At 42.7% G+C, this 23,879-nt stretch overlaps 1 protein-coding gene across 1 annotated transcript in view; it reads right to left on the bottom strand.

Moving 5' to 3' along the window:
- The window catches only part of OCA2 (OCA2 melanosomal transmembrane protein), a 283,495-nt gene that overhangs the window by 87,557 nt on the left and 172,059 nt on the right, over nucleotides 1–23,879 (bottom strand). Inside the window, exons 18-20 of the mRNA XM_073327707.2 lie at nucleotides 13,535–13,662; nucleotides 2,745–2,804; nucleotides 2,054–2,158 (exon numbers count right to left, since the gene is read on the bottom strand). Coding sequence (XP_073183808.2) covers nucleotides 2,054–2,158; nucleotides 2,745–2,804; nucleotides 13,535–13,662 — 293 coding nt within the window. The remainder of the gene's footprint in view (nucleotides 1–2,053; nucleotides 2,159–2,744; nucleotides 2,805–13,534; nucleotides 13,663–23,879) is intronic.

Raw genomic sequence — 23,879 nt, forward strand, 5'->3', positions numbered from 1 at the left:
ACTGAAAATGAAGAGCTCCTGTCAGTTTTAGAGATTAAAAGGTGCCAGGTCAAAATCAGTCTGGTTTCTAACAATGAATTGTCAAGTTTCAGTCACCTTGCCAGCAATATAGTTAATAGAAATTATTTAATACAGTATATTGAGAAAATAGTATTAAAAGTCAATGAAAACTAGGATTTATTATGGCTACCTTTTTAGTCCCTGGTAATAAAAGAAAAAAATATATAAATAGATGGCTCAACATATGCAGCTTACAAAACAAATCAATTAAAATAAGGAACATGATTTTTACCCCCATTATATCATCTAACATTTTTAGGGGGAAACTCCCTGGCTATTGAATTAACAATGCTAAGACAGCGAGCATTTAAAATGAAAAAAATAAAGCATTTAAGCAGGGTTGTTGTGGGTATATCCAACACACACACACACTAAGGAGAACAGGAGCATTGAAAAATCAAGAATATTTTTGTGGAATGAAACAAATCAATACTATGTGATTCACCATATACGTTCTGCAAGCATAAACAGCCAGACATTGTCCAGCATGAAAAGCTTACAGTTCTGTACATAAAACACAAGAGATACAATAATTGAGTAACCACTCTCTGAACTAGTAGGCCCTACTCTTTTGTATCTGCCCTTAGATACATATAGATACAGATACAGTGGTTTTCAAAAATTTTAGGCTGCATAACTCTTTCCAAATAATGTAGTCTAATGTGTACTGCCATATGAGATAGGGTCATAATACACCTATGATTAGATTGCCAAGTTTCATTAAATAAAATATGCCATTACAGAATTTTTCTTATGTAGCCCCTTGTTGAGAGCTCATGTACTCTAGTTTGAAAACCACTGAACCAAATTATTGTGGAGTTTTCTTGTGGTTGCTCTTTTTCTTACAACACATACCTATTACAAAGTTTAGACCAAACTTATTAGAATGTGTTGAAAACACACTTTATTGCTGAGCTGGATGGACAGAATCGTATGGTTCTAAGACATTGACAAAATGCTGAATTCAACTGTCCGATCTTTTGTGATCTTGCTTCCTGAATTTTCCATCATTTTGTTAAAATGAACTGTGACATCATCTCTTTTTAAATGTAGATTTGGGGTAGAAATCTGGATCTTCAATTTTAAATGCTTGAAGTGAACAAAAGAGTTTTAGGATTACAATCCGTCAGCCACATTTCAGCTTCCTCTTCTTATTTCAGCTCAACCACCGACCTTTGTATTTGGAATCAATCATATTAGTTAAGCAATGGAAAAATTCCATAGATTCACTTAATCCAATTTTTGTTTTGTTCTTGTGTGGCTCCTGTTCTTTGTCCCTATTTAGACCAAACTAGATTAGCTCCAATGATTAGAGCATTCAACTGGCATGTGGGAGACCCAAGTTCAATTCCCCTCTCTGCCTGATACAGAGAGGGGATTTGAACTTCAGTTTTCCACACTGCAGGAGAATGCCCTTATTACTGGGCTAAAGGTTGCAAATGCAGACTGCCTCTTCCAGTGGATTGGGCCTCTCTGATTCTCTCCTGTTGAAGCTGTTCCTTTTTTATATAAATAATTAAATAGGCATTGGAGCAGGGACTTGATCTTGGGTCTTCCAAATTCTAGGTTAGTGCCCTAAGCACCAGTTTTTATAGAGTAGTTCTCACTCTTTCCTTGGCCCAAGGACTATTCATTGTCATTATGAATTACTATGAAGTGCCACTATGGATTTAATGCAAAAATAATAAGATTTGAGAGCCAGATGCTTAAAAGGCCAGAAGCCCAGGGCCAGGGCAAAAATGCAAGTACAATGGTGCACCTAATTTCGTACTTCATCATCATAATGGCATTTGTAAATCTGATATTTGTATGTACAAATTGCCACTGAGATGCCTAAATGGGATGAATAAGCCCAGTAATGATATTCACTGCCTCTAAGAGGTAGGGGCAATTGTAACACAGTTGAGGTCTCACAAAGAAAGCTTGTTATCAAATAGTTGGACTCACTGCACATAATGGAAAGAAGAAACACATCTAACGAAGAGAGACATACCATTGTAGCTGTGAATGGAATGTTGTCAATTAGGGAAGATGCCAGAGCAGAGACCCAGAGTACTAAAATGATAGCAACTGCTAGGCGTTGATCCTCGGGAACCACCTGGTATTAAGAAAAATGAAGTTACAACCGACATTTTTTTTCAGCTCTAGTAATAGCCTTGATATTTCTATGTGCTACTAATGGCATAATTCTTCACTAGAACATCAACACACTCATTTTTTAAAAGGTGATATGAATATAAAATAAATTTTTAAAAACAAATAACTGAAGGATTTATTCACACACTAATTCTACTGATTCAACAGAAATGTGGGAAAGGAGGCATGCAGCAAGTGACTTTTCTAACCATCATGCTTATGTTTCATACAAGAAATGTCCTGTGCAGCTATAATTACACAGCTTTTTTCCCTCTGTACATTATATGCTCCCCGCCCCCCACCATTTATTAGTTAATTAAAACTACAGAAAAGACTTACTATTCAGATAAGATCATATATTCTGGCTTTGGAGAGGTATACACAATGGATATTGAAGACCATTCACACTGAAGGGTGAAATGCACCCTTGCAGGAACACAACCCTTCACATATCCTTCAATATGCAATGATTAGATAGTATATTTAGTAAAGCAATACAAACATTTCTCTATCTTGGGAGTGAAATAACTATAAACATTGAAATGTACCTTTATTAACAAAGCTGTCTGTTCTCCTATATAATCTATTAAATGAAGATGAGCCAAAGCCTAAAAGAGATAAATTTAGATCAACCAATAGTATGTGAGCAAATATGCAGCTGAAAAAAATATTTTAGAGTGAATTAAAACAAATCCAACACAGTTATTTTCTCTCTCTCAAAAAAAATGTCAATATTCACCCTATGTAAGATACACATTACAACTGGGCAAGCTACTGAGAACAATAGAAATGTCAACAGAGCCACATGATTTGTGGAATTTTGATGCATTTGAAATGTCAACCAGATTCTCTAAAGGCACCGACATCTCATCTCCATAAACAGCACCACTCTGAGGTTTAAAGTTTCCCTTCTTCTGGAGTGGATGCATTTTGTTTGAGTACTTGAGTGCAAATTATTTTAGACCTAAAGAAACCCTTGATATGAACCAATAACCTAGAGCAATTATTTCAAACTTTGGACAGTTCAGGTAAGGGGCTGAAGTTTGTGGCTTATTCCCAGCAAAGAAAGAAAAGGGCAGAGGGGGAGGGGAAAAAAAGAAAAATGAAAAAGAAAGAATTTCTGTAAAATAGCTTGACTCAGAACCCAAAAAACAAAAACCAATTAATGGTCACATTCTCAGCTACTGCCAAGAAACACCCAGTGCAAGTCAGGGAGGTAGTATATGGAGATGCAAAGTTACATGAAGTTCACCTTTGCATTTTTCCAGTCCAAGGGCTGTTGCGTGTAGGGCTGCTCTAATTTACACAGGCTGCTAACAGTTTCAAGGGATGAAACCACATCCAAGTATTGATGCTGCCAAGGCTGATTCCCCACTCTAGCACTTCAAGTGCAGAAGCTGGGGGCCCACAAGGATTCTAAAAATTAATACTGGTCACTCCAGGCTTGTATTAAACTCCCAAACTTACAGCTCTTTTCTGACCTTGGATGGGTAGATGCTGCCACCACCCAAGTGCAAAAACCACTTTGAGAACCCAGGAAGGCGCACTTGGGAATTCCTTCCTGTGGGGTACCCTCAAGCCCTTTCACCAGCCCCTCTGGGGAAGAGCTGACAAACAAACAAAGGAAAACAGCTGTTGCCACCAGCTAATTAAACAACATATGCACAAACCTAGGACACAAAAATTCAATCCTGTTCTTAAGAAAAGGTAAATTTTATCAAAAACAAAAAGAAAGAATACACATTTGGAACTTTGTCTTTTTGCTAGATTTAAAAAAAACACAATTACATGGATTAAGCATCAAAATAGCTCTCTTGATGTCCAGCTTAAAGGTTACAAGCAAAACAAAAGCATTTGGAGTTAGAACAGAGGAGTCCACAAGCCATAAAGAAATAAACAGAGATAAACCTGATCGCATCTTCCTAGACACTCGCTGCTCTACTTACATATCTGGGGTTTTAAATGAGTAGTTTCTAGGTATGATTTGATGATTTTTCATACTTGGCCCAAAGTTTTTTACAGTATTGCTGCTCTGTCCCCCTCTCTCCAGAGAACAACACAGACAGACAAAGGGGAAGGTTTTTTCCCCCAGTTTTAATAATTTCTAGCCTTCCCATTGGCCCTTTTGGTCAGGTGCCCAGTCCCTTCCTTTTACCTATGCAGGGAGACTTTTTAACCCTTTACAGGTAAAGCAAGTAGAGAACTACCACCAAGAGGGATTTATAGCTAACTGGCTAGCTGGGTGTCCATAAAAGGGAGCTACTCCCCACCCCCTTTCATTTATCACAGATGCAGCCCAGGGATGCCCTGCCCATACCACTATATTGGTGTAGAGAGGGTGGCGTGGGAACTTCTACAGTGGTTCTATGGCAGCAGAGGAATCCCATCTCTCTTGCATTATAGTTATCCTCCAAGGGTCCATCAGTTCTGGATCAAGATTCTGAGGGCAGCATAGCACAAAGTGGCTATGTTATACCCCAGATCTGAATGTAAATGTTAAAGCAAAAAATTTTAAAAAACCCTTGTTCTTTATTTACTCCATCAGTCCGGACCAGACTATTGAACCACATATTCTATGGCAGAGGAGGAGAAATTTAGACCCCACCAAGTGAGAATACTAATAACTCAAAACAAAGAAAATCAGTGTTCTAAACTTCATTCTCTACTGCCTAGATCTTGGTTAGGGATGTGCACAGGTCATCACACTGAATGTTTAGTTTCCATTTTTTTTTTATTAGGGGCCAATTCCTATCTTCAACTTTCCCCAAACCCTTCCTCTTTTCCCAGACCCTAAGCTCAGTTGTCACCGCTTAGCTCTGCTCAGCATAGAAGAGGAGGGAGGGCATTGAAGAGACAGTTATAGGTCCCTGATTCTGCACTGGCCTGGTTCCAGCATGATTTAGAACAGTCATGGGGCTGCTCTAACTTATGTCACTGTGGGCAGTCAGCATAATGAAGTAGACCCCTGACTTGTCACCTCTTTCTCCAGCGTGTCCCATATGTCAGAATGGGATTGGGGTGCACTTTTGAGGATCCCATCTCAAGGCTCAGCAGGTCTATTAATACAAATCTTGTTACCTAATGCTGATGGCCTGTCTGTTACAGATACAAACTTCCTACGTTTTCATAGCTTCTGCAAATTGCTGGCAGCTCCGAAGAGCCTAGCCTCTTATCATTGTTTCCCTGTGCTAAACTAAGCAACAAATGGAACAGTCGTTTGAAGCTTCTTCAGACACATTTTCTACTACACCCTCAAATTCCAGCTGCCTTCTTCCGTCAAGGACCAACTGCTCAGGTGGGTTATTAAACAAAAAGAGTCCATGAAGGTCACAGGGGAAAGAGAGCAGGCACCACAGGCCAGCGATATGAGAGGCACAGGACACATACCATTGAGATGACCCTGAGAGAACAACCAAGTCTCTCAAAGTAAACAGAACCCTCGGCCTGAGTAGCGCTAACCTTTTATTGTACTCTCTCCGCTCCCCTATGGAATCAGCATGGAGAATATTCACCGTAGCTTTGAGTAGGAGCAAGAGGGAGTCCAGCACAGTTGCTGTCAGAGCAGAAGGCTACAAAAAAGTGCTCCACCTGCTGTAACACAGCCGAGCCAGAGAGATTAGTGCGGTTCATCTGGTAGCAGAGTCTCCTTCTGGGCCAGGAGGTTGAACATTCAAATTCCAAAGAGGAAGTTAGGCTCAAACCTAATGTCCATGTTTTCGTGTGGTACTAGGAAGAATGACACAGCAATTGCAGGGGAACCGTCTTTCAGTTTTTAGGTCTCTCTCTGGTGTCATCCGTGGTAGAAGGTCAAGATATTATGGCACTCTTGAAAAAGAATTGAGGATAATGGTCGTGTCCTACCTAGTAAGTCCCTTGTGTTAAAGATGAGTTAGAATATCTAGAGCAATACTATGCTGTACATTAATTACACATGTACAAAGGGGAAAATTGTTCTTTTAGTCTAGGTTACTTTTACTTTAGAAAAAGAGAATAAATACCGAGGGGAAAGAGGGGGAGGGAGAGGATGCACAGGGATTCCTATATAATGTTCTGCATTTGAAATGAAAAACAAAATGGCAGCTACCTCACTCCTGACCCTGGAAGAGGGAAGAATCGCTTCTGCATTTAACATTGCAGTACCCAGAAAACAGATGACTACATCTTTCAGTTAAATTCCTCCATACACTACACAAACACCAGAAGGGAATGTTTAATCTAAACCAAAGTCTCTTTTACCGGAAAATTCAAAACCATTAAACATTTGTATTATTTTTTTAAACATATCTAAATTTGGTTTCTACTTGAGTGTCCTATTAAAAGTTTCATATTTTTAATAAAATGTACAGAGTAGCAACAACATTAATGACATTTGAGCTTTTCTTCCACGTAGCTAAGAGGCATGGCCGCCTGCAGAGATTGATGGTGAGAGGCAGCCAGCCACCCCCCGGTTGGCAGAACCAGGAAGGCCACACTCTCCACACCGAAAGCAGAGGGGCAGGACAAGAACAGAAAGTATAAAAGGCGGGCCCTGTAGCACAGTTGGGAGGCAGCTGCCAAAGAAGACTGACACGTTGTCATAACAACCAGGCAAGGTACTAACAAATTTCAACAGGACTTTATTTTTAAAGTGGAAACCTCTTTACCAAGCTGCTGCTGCACCCTCGGTAGCTCTCATTCAGCCTCCTCAACTCCCCCCCCTTCCTGTTTCCTGTCCTTTCAGACTCCCAACAGCCAGTGCTCCCAGTTCTAATCATTACAAGCAGCATCTAAACACCACATTCCCACCTCTCTTAAGAAACTCTCCCAATTAAAATAAACATTATTGTTCTAACCACAGGAGCAAATATGAAACAAGACACAGTATACTGTTGGCAGAAATATTACACTGAAAACACTGTAGATACTACATAACATAGTCTCTAGTCCAGACAGGTGGTCGTCTGGGTCTGACAGGCCATTTCTGAAGCCCCAGTTCCAGTGCAATGTCTTGTTGTGTTGATACTACAGTGAAGTCATCCAGTGCAGACTGGGTGTTGGCATAATCTCCTCTTGGTTCATAGGCAGGTGCAAGATAAGAAGCATTCCATACCCACCCACCAGAAAGTGGATAGGTGTAAGGTCCCTTCTTCTCTATGATTTTAAGAGGAGCTGTGAATTTATGGTCCCCTTTTCGTAAAATTCCAGGTTTTCATATTCTAACAAAGGAAGCACACTCAAACTTTGGTTCCCTAGCACCCTGCCGCTTGTCTGTGAAAGTCTTATACTTTGCTTGGTTCTGTTCAACTGTTTTTCTCATATCATCCTCGGTTGGGGCATCAAGTCATGCCTGTAACAATCCAGCAATGTTCGGTCTAGTATTCATCTGTTTCCCATGAAGTAACTCCGTGGGTGATCTTTGCATTGTGGCATGTTGTGTAGCCCGGTATGCTTGCAAAAAATCAGTAGTGAAGGTTATCCACAATCACTCTTCCAGTTTAGCTGTTTGAAAACTCTCTTTCAAACTTCTGTTAAACCGTTCGATTTCCCCATTGGCTTGAGGGTAATATAGCGATGACCTTCTGTGTAAAATGTCCCTCTCTGCTAGAAAAGTTTCAAACTCCAGGGAAGCAAATTGACTACCATTATCTGAAACCAGTTCTTTGGGGTTACCTTCCCTGCTAAAAACTGAAGAGAGGAACTTAATTACTGTAGCAGAAGAGATTTGCGATGTAAACACTACCTCAGGCCATTTACTGAAATAGTCTATTAAAGTGATGGCATAACGGCAGTATCAAAGGGTCCTACAATGTCAATCGCCACTTTTTCCCATGCAGATTCAGGAAGAGGAACAGGCTGTAATGGAGGGGTACATGTCACTGCTGTCTTATCATGCATTTGGCAAGTGACACCGGATTTTATGAGTGCTTCAGTTTGAGAGTCCATCCCTGGCCACCAATACAGATCATGTAGTCATTGTTTGGTTCTGACAATTCCTTGATGAGTATCGTGTGCCAGGTGTATGAGTTTTGACTGTAATTCTTCTGGCACAAGTAGCCAGCATGTACCTTGTACCACACAGCCATCAAGCAAAGAAAGTTCATCCCAAACTCTAAAATAAGGGAGCAAAACTGGGTCAAGGTTTTTATGGTTACTGGGCCATCTCTTTGTCAGAAATTCCCATAGTTTTTGTTGAATTGGACATGCTGAACAAGCAGCTTGAAATTGTTCTCTTGTAACTGCAGTAAGAGTGCTTGTAATAAGCACAACCACTACATCCTCATCCTCCAGTGGACCACGTGGTGAAGGCAAAGGCAGGCGAGAAAGGCAATCAGCGACCACATTTTGGTTTCCAGGCTTACATTCCAGTTCATAACTGAAAGAGAGTAGTCTTGCAGACCATCTAGCAATACGATATCCTGCTCTTCCCAGGCCTTTCGTGGTGAGCAACATCGTCAAAGGGCTGTGGTCTGTGCACAACTTGAACGCACGGCCCCACAGGTAAGTTCTCCATTTTTCAGTAGCCTAGACACAAGCAAGTGCTTCTTTTTCGACTGTAGAATATTTTCTCTCAGCATTACTTAGTGTCCTTGAAGCAAATGCAACAGTCCTCTCTGTGTTGTCCTCATGAAGTTGTGTGAGGACAGCCCCAAGTCCATAATCAGAAGCATCAGTAGTTACAACTGTGGGCAATGCAGGACTAAATAGTGCAAGTACTGGACCATGTACAATCAAGTCTTTCACTGTTTCAAAACTAGCTTGTGCATCTGTTGTCTACACTAAGGTTGAACTTCTCCGTAGTAATTCTCGTAACGGTTCAATGACAGAAACATAATTGGGAATGAATTTTGCATACCAGGAGGTAAGACCCAAGAAGGAACGTAAGGTTTGCAAATCTGTTGGAGGAGGAACATTTGAAATTGCCAGAATATGATCTGAATCAGGTTTTAGTCCAGCCTGCAAAATTGTATGCCCCAGAAAGGAGAGTTCAGTGTTTCTAAATTTGCATAAATTTAGCAAAATATTGAGCTTGAGGCCTGCTTTGCTGATGCAGTTTAGTACAGACTGCAGGTTACTGTCATGCTCCTCAGAAGTATTTCCAAACATGATAATATCATACAGATAGCACTGGTGATTCTTCAGAATCAATTACATCATTTTTTGGAAAGCACTTGGAGCAAATGCGAGATGGTATGGAATACGTTTAAAATGGAATCCCTCATGTAATAAGTGCTGTGAGGTCTCTGCTATCTACATGCAACATAAGCGGATAATATGCGCTCTGCAAATCAAGAGTAGAAAACATCTTTGCTCCATGGAGTTCTGCAAATACTTCTTCTGTGTGAGGAATAAGATGGCTGTCAATCACAATAGCTTTATTTGGCTCCCTTAAGTCCACACAAAGGCGAATGCCTCCACCCTTCTTCTGCATCATTACTATAAGTGAAACCCATTCCGAGGAGTCAATCTCCTCAATAATGTCCTTTTGAACAAGTTTTCTAAGTTCCTCTGAAACAGCTTCCCTGACTGAAAATGGTAAGTGCTGTAACTTCTGTCATACAGGCATCACATTATTCCGCATTTTAACTTTATGTAGAAACCCATAAGCACAGCCGAGTTTCTCCTCAACCTAGTGTTGGGTCCCAGCTGAAACTGGTGTGTGTACCGTAAGAGTGCTTTGCTGAGGAAGATCAATTCGTCCATTAACTACCCTGAGATTTAAAGCAGCCAATAAATCTCTGCCAAGGATAGGAGTGCCTTTGTGGACAATGTAGAATTCTGCAGTTACACAGCAATCACCAAAAGTAACTATTGCTGGCAGGCAGCCATGTACTGGAATATGGTTTTTCAAAAAGCACACCAAGTTAAGTTTGGGTTCAGTAAGAGGCACATCTTTAAAGTAATGCAAATAGATGGAATCAGGTAGTATAGATACTGCTGAGCCAGTGTCCAACATTAGCTGAATAGAGTGTTATTTGCCTGAGGGTATGGCAGAAATGTTTACAGTGCACTTTATTTGTTCTGGAATATGTGCAGTAGTGATTTTGTCCACGCTCACAACAGTAACATCTGGTATTGTAACTGCATACACCTGTTGATTGAACTGGCTGCTGTGACATACTTTAGCAAAATGCCCAATCTTTTTGTAATGATTGCACTGAATTACTTTTGCCAGGCATCCTGTGTAGCTTGCAAGGTGTTGTGGGGATCCACGGCGAAAGCAAGCTTTTAGTGTATTTTGAATTTGTTGATTCGGTGGTTTTTCATTAATTTTTCTCTTGGAATCGTTTGTCTGCAGTGATAGTAAACTTTTCTGCAAAGGAGTCACAGCTGGACTGTGCCTCCTTATCCATGCTCATTATTTTGCCTTCAGCTGTAGCTGACTCAATCTAAGTAGCAATGGTTATTGCTTTTTCTAGTGTAAGTTGTAATTCAAGAAGTAAGCATTGTCTTACACGAAGCATAGTTGTTTTCTCAATAAGCTGGTCTTTAATCATCTCATCTGCCATATTCCCAAAGTCACAAGTTACAATCAGACTCCTCAGAGAAGCAATATACTGCATTATAGTCTCCCCTGTTTTCTGCTCACGCTGGTGAAATCTGTAGCGATTAACTACTACGTTCACTTTTGGCACAAAAAAGTTCTTTAATGCAGTGAGTGCAGTCTCATATTTATCATCTGCAAGGGGAAAAGTGTAAAATATACACTGCCCTTCTGCTCCTAGGCAGTGGATTAGCAGAGCACACTTTCTTATTTCAGAAATCTCTGTAGCACTGACTGCAAGCAGATAAGTCTCAAACATATGGATCCAGGCAGCAAAAGCAATTGGAGGCTCACCTGGGCTTTGCAGAAAGGATGCAGGTGGGTTCAGAGGCAGAAGATCCATCCTCATCGCCAAAATGTTGTAACAACCAGGCAAGGTACTAACAAACTTCAACAGGACTTTATTTTTAAAGTGGAAACCTCCCTACCAAGCTGCTGCTGCACCCTCTGTAGCTCTCACTCAGCCTCCTCAACTTCCCACTCCTTCCTGTCTCCTGTGCTTTCCGACTCCCAACAGCCAGTGCTCCCAGTTCTAATAATTACAAGCAGCATCTAAACACGACACACATTCTCCCCACTGCAGATGCAGGAGCCCACTGAAGACTTCTGCTGTCCCGAGGAAGGCCCCGAGTTACCCATATGGCCAGACACACTAGATGCTGAGGAGTTGCTGGGACTGCCACTCACAGTGTACCCTGGGGAGACGGCAGACGACCCTTGGAAGGTACACCTGAGGGGGAGTATAGGAAGTGTCCCAGGGGCAGCCGACCCCAGTCTGGCAGCAGCGCTGCTAGAGATTAGGTCAGCATGTTGTGGTCAGGATCCACACTGACCCAGTGGCAGACTACTCTGCCGCTGTTAGGGCCCTAGGCTGGGATGCAGTGGAGTTGGGTGGGCCTGCATCCCCCCCGGTACCCCTCCTTTGGGATGGCACTTGCTGGGGTGCTCACCCTTTGCTGGAGCCCCCTACACTGTACTTGGTGCTCTGCCCTGCCCGAGGACCTAGGCCCCTGAACTGTTCACTGCTCTACCCTGTCTGAGGGTTTGAGTCCTAGAGACAGCTAATTTCCCCTAATACAGATTGCCATTCCAGGTGTGTGACAGTGAAGAGGCGTGGCCACCCTCAGAGATTGACAGTGAGGGGCAGCTATGCAAGCCTACACTCCTACACTCCAATAATACGCTGTACCCATTTCAAAAATAAACGTCTCAGCATTTAGGTAACAGCAACAGAGCTGTCTCCCCAATTTTTGTAACGGGAAGAGTTTAAATGTGGATGCCACTTTTCCAATGAGCATTTCATCTGTCCCAGTTTGTCTCATGAGTTAATGATAGTATGGCTCCAGAGAGCCTGAAGAAATATTGTTTAGTTAACCATTCTTCCAATTATATCAATAGGAATCAAGATTTCAGTAAATAGTAAAACTGCTTTCAACATGGTTTACTACATTACATTATAGCCACACTGTACTCAAATAAAAACATCTAAACTCAAGCTAAAACAGTAACTCAGAGAATGTGACTTACATAAAATACTAGCACCATAAAACCAAGGTGACTTCAGTAGGGATTCCCAAATCTGCCTGACACATTTCAGAATAGATAGCATTGGAAACTGCATGTGTGAGCGTGTATGTGAATGGGACCACTAGGTCACAATAGATGAACGAGTGGTGTGGTGAACTCCATAAAGCTGATTGCAACCTTTCCGATGATCAGAGCCTCCAATAATCTTTCAGGAGTTTTCTAGGTTCTGAACTCCTTATTTGGTGTATTAAACAAAACTAGCTGAATTATTCATGACAAATATCAGCTGCAAATTTAGCCCATTTTTCTGTTGATGAATTGTTCATAAATAAATTGAGATATACACATCTATTTGCTATTTATAGTTATTTGACTAAGCAAACAAATTTCAAATTATGAGTTGTTTATAAACTGCTCATTTTGACTATTCACGGTGTATTACTGTTCATCTAAGTCATATCATGGCCTTATTTCTGCACCATGATTGGATGATTGAAACTTTTAAAACAGAATGACGACTAGTGAATAACAAGCATTCTTGTGCATGTACAAATCACCTTGTTTGCATGTGAATGCGGGTATTCATACGAAGATCACCCCTTCTCCAAACATTTGTGCCAAACCAAAACAAAAATTTCACATCACATTCTGAAATAGTGAATCAAATGGGATTCAAATAGGATTGAATCAACCAGCCATTCAGAAATTGAATGTACAACAATGTATTAAACTATTCAAGGATCACTTGCACTCAGGGTTTTAACCATGATTTTCAGTATTTGAAATTTGGTCTCATGTGCTAGATCGCACAAACAGCTTTCAAACAAACCACAATTGAATCCTCTCAGACGAGCCATTTTGTAGCCAGGATATGGGGAAAAGTGAGGTATTTTTGAACTACGATTAACTCCTGTTTTTTCTATGGCTTCTCTAAATAACTTCAAACTTGGTTAAAAAATAATTGTTTGTTCACATGCCAAGTTTGAAACTAAACCTCTCTTTATTGGAAATTAGAGAAGGGGAAGAGGACAACATCCAGGTTACAATGAAAGTAAGACTTCACTCCAGAGCAGTTCTCCCCATTCCATAATTCTGTTCTCTATTATTATGACTAAACTATTAAGAGAAATATTACAGAACTTTCACGCCCTTCTTGTATGAGGTCTCTATTCAGGATAATGCTTGCCCCCGCTATTCAAGTGCTTCTTGCAATTCTAACTGTCCGTATTATAGAAATCACAGGTTAAAAATAAAGGGGAATAAGTGCATTTTTGTCTTAATTCTTCTTACCTCCATTAGAACAAACAGTGCTGCAAAGAAAAGAAGTGTTGCCCATTCCACTCTGTTTAGTATCATCTCAAAATCATGGATGTCAGCTAACACTAGTAGCCAAATAGCTCCCAACATTGCAATCCACCCTGTATTAAATAAAGAGAACAGGGAGTATTTGTTACATTTTCTAGATTTGTCTAAGATGCACATTTATTTTACTAAGGACATAAAATAGACAGTAACACATTTTTCATTTAAACATTTTCTGACCTATTTTTTTGTGCTGACTGTGCAGCAAGGAAATTTTACAAATCTCTTTTACAAGTATATGTTCTAGTTTTATGTAGAAATAGAAACCCTCTACAAACGTAGGAGGCAATCCACATTTGATTAACAATCTTATGCTGTTGGGGCCAGCAATGCCTGGGAGTGCTGAGGAATCAGTAAGTATGTTCAGGATTTAGCAAGAGGAAGCATCTTGTGCTGCTGAAAATTCCACTGAGTTTGCTTCACAAATAAAATTCCATCTGATTAGGAAAGGCACTGAAAGGCGTTCTCTGTCTAGTCCTCCTCAGAGAGTACACTGGTGGCTACCATATAGAACTTCCAGGACATTTTGGCTAGAGGATAAACTGAGGAAATGGAAGGCTATTCCAGAATAGGGGGTTCTCTCTTAAAAACAGTGATAAACTATGTATACACAGAGTATGCATGTACCCACATTTACATATATACTGTATGTATATGTTGTTAATACAGTTAGACAAGGTGGGTTAGGTAATCTCTTTTACTGGACCAACTTCTGTTGGTGAGAGAGACAAACTTTCAAGCTCTCCCACCAACAGAAGTTATTCCAGTAAAAGAGATTACCTCACCCACCTTGTATCTCTAATATCTCGGGACCGTCATGACTAAGCCCTGGTCTACACTAGGACTTTAGGTCAAATTTAGCAGCATTAAATCGATGTAAACCTGCACCCGTCCACACGATGAAGCCCTTTATTTCGACTTAAAGGGCTCTTAAAATCGATTTCCTTACTCCACCGCTGACAAGTGGATTAGCTCTTAAATCGGCCTTGCCGGCTCGAATTTGGGGTTCTGTGGACACAATTCAACGGTATTGGCCTCCGGGAGCTATCCCAGAGTGCTCCATTGTGACCGCTCTGGACAGCACTCTCGACTCAGATGTACTGGCCAGGTAGACAGGAAAAGAACCGCGAACTTTTGAATCTCATTTCCTGTTTGGCCAGTGTGGCAAGCTGCAGGTGACCATGCAGAGCTCATCAGCAGAGGTGACCATGATGGAGTCCCAGAAGCGCAAAAGAGCTCCAGCATGGACTGAACGGGAGCTACGGGATCTGATCGCTGTATGGGGAGAGGAATCTGTGCTATCAGAACTCCGTTCCAGTTTTCAAAATGCCAAAACCTTTGTCAAAATCTCCCAGGGCATGAAGGACAGAGGCCATAACGGGGACCCGAAGCAGTGCCACGTGAAACTGAAGGAGCTGAGGCAAGCCTACCAGAAAACCAGAGAGGCGAACGGCCGCTCCGGGTCAGAGCCCCAAACATGCCACTTCTATGATGAGCTGCATGCCATTTTAGGGGGTTCAGCTACCACTACCCCAGCCGTGTTGTTTGACTCCTTCAATGGAGATGGAGGCAATACGGAAGCAGGTTTTGGGGACGAAGAAGATGATGATGAGGTTGTAGACAGCTCACAGCAAGCAAGCGGAGAAACCGGTTTTCCCGACAGCCAGGAACTGTTTCTCACACTGGACCTAGTACCCCCCAAACCTACCCAAGGCTGCTTCCTGGACCCGGCAGGCGGAGAAGGGACCTCCGGTGAGTGTACCTTTTAAAATACTATACATGGTTTAAAAGCAAGCATGTGAAAGGATTACTTTGCCCTGGCATTCGGGGCTCTCCTGGATGTACTCCCAAAGCCTTTGCAAAAGGTTTCTGGGGAGGGCAGCCTTATTGCGTCCTTCATGGTAGGACACTTTACCACTCCAGGCCAGTAACAAGTACTCGGGAATCATTGTACAACAAAGCATTGCAGTGTATGTTTGCTGGCGTTCAAACAACATCTGTTCTTTATCTCTCTGTGTTATCCTCAGGAGAGTGAGATATCATTCATGGTCACCTGGTTGAAATAGAGTGCTTTTCTTCAGGGGACACTCAGAGGAGCCCATTCCTGCTGGGCTGTTTGCCTGTGGCTAAACAGAAATGTTCCCCGCTGTTAGCCACAGGGAGGGGGGAGGGTTGAGGGGGTAGCCACGCGGTGGGGGGATGCAAAATGCGACCTTGTAACGAAAGCATATGTGCTATGTATGTAATGTTAACAGCAAGGTTTACCCTGAAAGAGTGTAGCCACTGTTTTATAAAATGTGTCTTTTTAAATAGCGCTGTCCCTTTTTTTTTCTCCACCAGCTGCATGTGTTTCAATGATCACAGGATCTTCTCCTTCCCAGAGGCTAGTGAAGCTTAGAAAGAAAAAAAAATGCACTCGAGATGAAATGTTCTCCGAGCTCATGCTGTCCTCCCACACTGACAGAGCACAGACGAATGCATGGAGGCAAATAATGTCAGAGTGCAGGAAAGCACAAAATGACCGGGAGGAGAGGTGGCGGGCTGAAGAGAGTAAGTGGCAGGCTGAAGACAGGGCTGAAGCTCAAATGTGGCGGCAGCGTGATGAGAGGAGGCAGGATTCAATGCTGAGGCTGCCGGAGGACCAAACCAGTATGCTCCAGTGTATGGTTGAGCTGCAGCAAAGGCAGCTGGAGCACAGACTGCCACTACAGCCCTGTGTAACCAACCGCTCTCTTCCCCAAGTTCCATAACCTCGACACCCAGACGCCCAAGAATGCAGAGGGGGGCCACTGGCCAACCAGCCACTCCGCCACAGAGGATTGCCCAAAAAAAAGAAGGCTGGCATTCAATAAATTTTAAAGTTGTAAACTTTTAAAGTGCTGTGTGGCATTTTCCTTCCCTCCTCCACCACCCCTCCTGGGCTACCTTGGTGGTCATCCCCCTATTTGTGTGATGAATGAATAAAGAATGCATGAATGTGAAGCAACAATGACTTTATTGCCTCTGCAAGCGGTGATCAAAGGGAGGAGGGGAGGGTGGTTAGCTTACAGGGAAGTAGAGTGAACCAAGGGGCGGGGGGTTTCATCAAGGAGAAACAAACAGAACTTTCACACCGTAGCCTGGCCAGTCATGAAACTGGTTTTCAAAGCTTCTCTGATGCGTACCGCGCCCTCCTGTGCTCTTCTAACCACCCTGGTGTCTGGCTGCACGTAACCAGCAGCCAGGCGATTTGCCTCAACCTCCCACCCCGCCATAAATGTCTCCCCCTTACTCTCACAGATATTGTGGAGCACACAGCAAGCAGTAATAACAGTGGGAATATTGGTTTCGCTGAGGTCTAAGCGAGTCAGTAAACTGCGCCAGCGCACCTTTAAACATCCAAATGCACATTCTACCACCATTCTGCACTTGCTCAGCCTGTAGTTGAACAGCTCCTGACTACTGTCCAGGCTGCCTGTGTATGGCTTCATGAGCCATGGCATTAAGGGGTAGGCTGGGTCCCCAAGGATACATATAGGCATTTCAACATCCCCAACAGTTATTTTCTGGTCTGGGAATAAAGTCCCTTCCTGCAGCTTTTGAAACAGACCAGAGTTCCTGAAGATGCGAGCGTCATGTACCTTTCCCGGCCAACCCACTTTGATGTTGGTGAAACATCCCTTGTGATCCACCAGAGCTTGCAGCACTATTGAAAAGTACCCCTTGTGGTTTATGTACTCGCCGGCTTGGTGCTCCGGTGCCAAGATAGGGATATGGGTTCCGTCTATGGCCCCACCACAGTTAGGGAATCCCATTGCAGCAAAGTCATCCTCTATGACCTGCACATTTCCCAGGGTCACTACCCTTGATATCAGCAGATCTTTGATTGCGTGGGCTACTTGCATCACAGCAGCCCCCACAGTAGATTTGCCCACTCCAAATTGATTCCCAACTGACCAGTAGCTGTCTGGCATTGCAAGCTTCCACAGGGCTATCGCCACTCACTTCTCAACTGTGAGGGCTGCTCTCATCTTGGTATTCATGCGCCTCATAGCAGGGGAAAGCAAGTCACAAAGTTCCATGAAAGTGCCCTTTCGCATGCGAAAGTTTCGCAGCCACTGGGAATCATCCCAGACCTGCAACACTATGCGGTCCCACCAGTCTGTGCTTGTTTCCCGAGCCCAGAATCGGCGTTCCACAGCATGAACCTGCCCCATTAGCACCATGATGCATTCATTGGCAGGGCCCATGCTTTCAGAGAAATCTGTGTCCATGTCCTGATCACTCACATGACCACGCTGACGTTGCCTCCTCGCTCGGTATCGCTTTGCCAGGTTCTGGTGCTGCATATACTGCTGGATAATGCGTGTGGTGTTTAATGTGCTCCTAATTGCCAAAGTGAGCTGAGCGGCCTCCATGCTTGCCTTGGTATGGTGTCCGCACAGAAAAAAGGCGCAGAACGATTGTCTGCCGTTGCTCTGACGGAGGAAGGGGCGACTGATGACACGGCTTACAGGGTTGGCTTCAGGGAGCTAAAATCAACAAAGGGGGTGGCTTTACATCAAGGAGTATTTCAGGCAGGACTTCACGGAGGCTTCCAATAAGAAATGGTGCACCTAAGTTATTATTCTTATTGGAACAAGGAGGTTAGCCTGGCCTCTGATTGATACATGGCTAGATTTACCTCGCTGCACCTTCTCTGTGAGTGACTGCAGTGTGACCTAGAGGAATGAGTCCCCTAGACAGGGGAGGAGGCAAATGAGTACAAAACAAATCTGGTCTATTTCTTGTTTTGATCCACTCCATCTATCTTTTACATCTTTGGCTGGCAGCAGACGGTGCAGAAGGACTGCATGTCATCCACATCTCATGGCTGCTCGGCAGAAGATGGTACAGTACGACTGCTAGCCATCCTCATCTCTTGCCTGCCCGGCAGAAGATGACACAATACGACTGCTAGCCATCCTCATCTCTTGCCTGCCTGGCTGAAGATGGTACAGTACGACTGCTAGCAATCCGTATCGCCTGCCCGCTCACCATAAGACGGTTCAATAGGACTGACTGCAGGACTAAAGAGAATGATCTGGTCAAGTCACTCCAAATTTAGTCCCTGCACCCATGTCTGCCCAGGCGCTCCCAGCCGACATGGCCAGGAGCACCTCAGACACGACGAGGACGGCTACCAGTCGTACTGCACCGTCTGCTGCCAGAAGGCAATGGGTTGCTGCTACTGTATAGCAATGCCGTACCGCGTCTGCCAGCACCCAGGAGACATACGGTGACGGTTACCTGAGCGGGCTCCATGCTTGCCGTGGTATGGCGTCTGCACAGGTAACTCAGGAAAAAAGGCGTGAAACGATTGTCTGCCCTTGCTTTCACGGAGGGAGGGAGGGAAGGGGGGCCTGACTATATGTACCCAGAACCACCCGTGACAATGTTTTAGCCCAAAGATCAGGCATTGGGATCTCAACCCAGAATTCCAATGGGCAGCGGAGACTGCAGGAACTGTGGGATAGCTATCCACAGTGCAATGCCCCAGAAGTCGACTCTAGCCTCGGTACTGTGGAAGCACTCTGCCATGTTAATGCATTTAGAACATTTTCTGTGGGGACACACACACTCGAATATATAAAACCGATTTCTAAAAAACTGACTTCTATAAATTCGACCTTATTCCGTACTGTAGACATATCCTAAAATAACACAGCATACATTAATACACTTGAACACTTCTCTTCATCCATAGATATCTAAAAGCTCAATATTCAACCAGGGAAAACAACCACAGAATTTCCTGACTCATACTCTAGGGTTATTATCAACATTATTTAAATGTATTTTGGAACCGTCTGTGCATGAAACGCCAATTTTTGCCAAGGGACTATGGCAAATTTCAAGCTAAGAAACTTCAGATTTCAAAGAGAATTTTCACTAGGCATGTGCTTATTTTTGCTCAGAAGGAAACTCTACTGGATAAGAGGCCGATATTTGGATGACAAACTATTGTGATACATCATTTTTTAATTGTTAATGATATGTACAAAGCTCCTCACCATTTCAAGTTATTTCTCTTTTTGTTGTGACTATTTCATACACCTCTATCAAAGTGTTATAGCTTGAACATTATGCCTCTGGGAAAAAAAATCCTTCCTGGAAGAAATCTTAAAATCAAAGACTAATAATCAAGTACTGCAGATGATTTAGAGATACTAAGATCCTGCCACAGGGCAGGTAGATAAATAAAATGGCCTTCTAAGAGGCCACTTCTAGCTCATTGATACTGTGAAATAGCAAAATATAACAGATTGATTCCATGCACTTAAGATCTGGGGCCATTCAGCTGGTACACGTGTTTCTGCTTCCCTTGTCCCCAAGGAACATAGAACACAAGAATGGCCATACAGGATCAGACCAATGGTCTATCTAGCCGAGTATACTGTCTTCTGACAGTTGCCAATGCCAGATGTTTTAGAAGGCATGAACAGAACAGGAAATCATCAAGTGACCCATCCCCTGATGCCTATTCCCACCATCTGGCAAACAGAGGCTAGTTTTTAAGAAAATCCAAAGGTTTAAAATTAAAACCCAATGACATTCTACCTAAATAAGATTAAAAAATAAAAGTAGAAATTTGCAGATCAAATATTCTCTCCATTAATGAAGTTAGCAAATGTTGACTGCCCTTCAATTCCTAAAGAAAGAGATCCACAGTAGTTCTACACAAATATTCCCTTACACAGGAAATGCAATTTTTATTCTTCCAATACATATGTACTTTTGGAACTTTAAGTAACATATTGCATGCTTTAAGGGAATTTTAGATTAATTGCAATCCTTGGAACACAGCACAATTGTTGAAAACACTGCATGCATAAAAATATAGAGAAAAATTCTTTCAGTTATGTAGCACACATTAGAATGTGAAGAAAGGTCTTCATAAAGCCACATAATATTGGATCCTGATTTGGAATTTTCATTGCCTTTTCATGAATTTGTAAAATAGTAATGTATATATTATGTTATGTTCTACTCTATAAACATTTTCCCCCTTGACTTTAACTGCTAGCACTTCTCTCACTGGATCCATTCTCTACCTATGAAGACATTAATGGAACAGCCATCTTGGAAAATAAAGTTCTCTCAGTACCACCAGCTTTTCTAACTACTCTCCTCCATTCCATTGGTCTCCAAATGCCCGCAGCATTCCCTTTCATAGGCTCCCTCTCCTCAAGCTCTCAACTTGAGCCTCCATAATCTGGCTTCTGATGTCTCTACATTACTAAAACAACTCTCACAAGAATTTCCCCTTAAGCATGAGGCAAGCCTGATCTATCAAGGTTGCATGTACTTGAAGAGTGGAAGATGAAGGATTAGGAAATCTCATTCAATTCCACAAAAATACTTTCCTAAAACTAGCAATTAACACAAAGTGAAACATGGAGCCAAACCTCCCCAAGCTTTGAGACAGCTCACATTCCAGAACTCTCCAATGGGCCTAAACCTGGACCACAAATCCTCACCCCAGACTTTGAGGACATTGTAATCCAGTCAGATTCCAGATCCAAAAGTCATGACTCATTGCTATCTCCACTCACCACCAAGGAAGGAAACAACAACACTTGGCAAACAAACATATTGACTTTGATTCACTCTCTGGTGAGAATAAGTGCCCCGCAGCAGTGGTCAAGCAGCCCAAAAGCAATGCTTATACTGCTATGGGAGAAAGCGTGGCAGAAATGGCACAAAGAAAGAGCAGGGCTGGCCTAGAAGGGGATGTAGCTAGGCCCGCTGGATCCCTCCAGTGATGAGTCTCTGACAAAGCCCTAGCTGCAAAATGAAGCTGCCCTCCAAGGACAGAATCCCTAAGGGAAGGGGGCACTCTCCCTAAGGGAAGGGGGCCTCTCAGTCCTGCTGAGAGTGAATCTGGACTAATGAGGGCCAAATCCATCTCACGTCTCCATGAGTGGAAAGATTTGCCAGGCAGGGGAATTGGTGCACTTCAGCAGCTTAAGGAGGAAGACTAGATGTTGGGTGGTGGGCCAGGCTGTATATGGATGTAGTGCCTTCCTCTACACAAGTCACCTGCATGGCATCACTTAGGAGATGGGCCTGATGTGGACTAAAGATGATGTCAGCTGTTGTCAAGGTGGATGTGGGATTTTGGCATAATTGCATGAGCTGAAAATGTATCTACTGTGCTCCTGAAAAGTATTCCTGACCATATTATAGCTACAGCACTCACCTGGAGTAATTTGAAATGTTGAGCTGTGAAAAACATGCAGAGGTAAATGCTCCCAGGAAAATGCTTTGAAAATGCTTGGACATTCCAAGGGCAAGAAAGTTAATCTCTTTAGAAGTATTTATAAGCGACAGCAAGAAAAATCCTCCAAGGCCAGGAATGCTTTAGCAGTATCCACAGAAGGGGTGAACTCCTAATCTTTGTCCATCGTATCCCTTGACTATTGCTATTGACAACTCCATTATATCCTTTCTGCCTTCCAAAATAAAAACAATGTGTAATCTATGAATGCAAATTAAATGATTGATTAACCCCCAACTTGCTTGGTGTGATTTTCGCCAGAGCTGAAGATCTGGCCTTAGTGTATTTCAGTATAAATAAGGACTATGATGAATGAATTTTTCACATGAATTGACTGATTTCTCGCTCTACTGTCTAGTCTCAGGCACCACTGCACCACAGCGAAACGAAACAGAGAGCCGATGTTCTGTCCTCAGATAGATCTGTGCAGTGCCGATTAAAATCAACACGAGTTTTGGATTCAAGTCTAAAGGTAAAATTAGGTCCCAAAGCCCTGATTCTCCACCACCTTTGCCCCTATTGTACCCTCAACATTTATACCTATACAAACCATGCACTAAGTGGCAGGATTTTAGACCCATATTGCACAAGAGTAATGTTTAGCAAACCTGGAAAGTTTAAGAACTAACCATTCTTAATATTTTTGGAGCAATCTGTGTAAATATCTTGGCATTATTTCTTTCCTCCTGCTTGTCATGAAGACAAATCACCTTAAATGTGCTATACAAAGGAAATAATTATTTGCTAATGTTTATGTAAAGTGACTGAATTGCATAGAGAAGCATATTGTAACTCATTTGTTAACATGGTGCTAATGTTTTATTAGAATGTTTTTCTACAAGTTACTCCCAGTCTTTATAAACTGCATTAGGTTTACACACAAATGTTTACTATAAGACATCCTCCAGTGTGGCTTTCTTCATTCCTCTCCAGCAGATCCCAGAGAGTAGTGATGGGTAGCAGCTCCTAGCCCTCAAAAGCTTCACATGTGCAGCTCTACAGGGAGCAATATTATCATCTTTGTCTTTTTTTAAACATATGTAGTATAGGAGACCCTAGGAAAGAAATTATTATACTATCATGCCCCCCACACACTATAATTGTGCAGATTATACACAACTTTCCATCTCTTTCTCAGAAGGCGCAATCTATGTCATCACACACTGTGTTCCAGGCAAAACAGAAGTGAGGAACAGGGAAACACTTCAAGGAGTTTAATCAAGACTTTGGTCTTGCTCTTAAATCATCTGCCTTAAGAAGCCTCCAAGTATCACTAGACTCACCCCTAGTCCATGGAAACCAGACTGAAATGGTGCCTTCTTCCAAATCCAGCTAACCAGGAGACCGCACCCACTGATACAGACCTAATCACTCCATGGGTTTACTATGTTATGACTGGACTAGTGTAACTTCCTCTCCCCAGGACTGTCTGTGTCTATCAAAGTTAACTAGAAACTCCACTTTGTGCAATGCATGGCAGACAGCCTCTGGGGACGGACTAGCTATGAAGAACATATCATGTCAGGGCTTTGTGCCTTCAGTTGACTTCCCGCTTGTCCTGGCTCCAGTTTAGGGTCCATTCCCTAATCTTGAACCATTTTAAGGAACCAGGGTACTGCGGGGACTGGCTTCTCTATTCAAGACTCTCAGAGCCCATTGTACCCGATAGGGACACACAAACTATTGGTGTCCCTGGGGAAAGCTATCAAAGGGATGGAGGCACAGCCTTTTTGGTAACCTTTTAGGAACCTTTTAGGTTGAGGCTCATCCTACTGGCAAGTATCAGAATGATCTTTAGTCATCACATGACATCTAGTCTTCCTATTACCATGCTGTCAAGGTTCCTCCCCCACTCTGAACTCTAGGGTACAGATGTGGGGACCTGCATGAAAACCTCTTAAGCTTACATTTACCAGCTGAGGTTAAAACTTCCCCAAGGTACAAATTAATTTTATCCTTTGTCCTTGGAATATC

The sequence above is a fragment of the Lepidochelys kempii genome, chromosome 1 (genome assembly GCF_965140285.1).
Source record: "Lepidochelys kempii isolate rLepKem1 chromosome 1, rLepKem1.hap1, whole genome shotgun sequence".
Classification (NCBI taxonomy): domain Eukaryota; kingdom Metazoa; phylum Chordata; order Testudines; family Cheloniidae; genus Lepidochelys; species Lepidochelys kempii.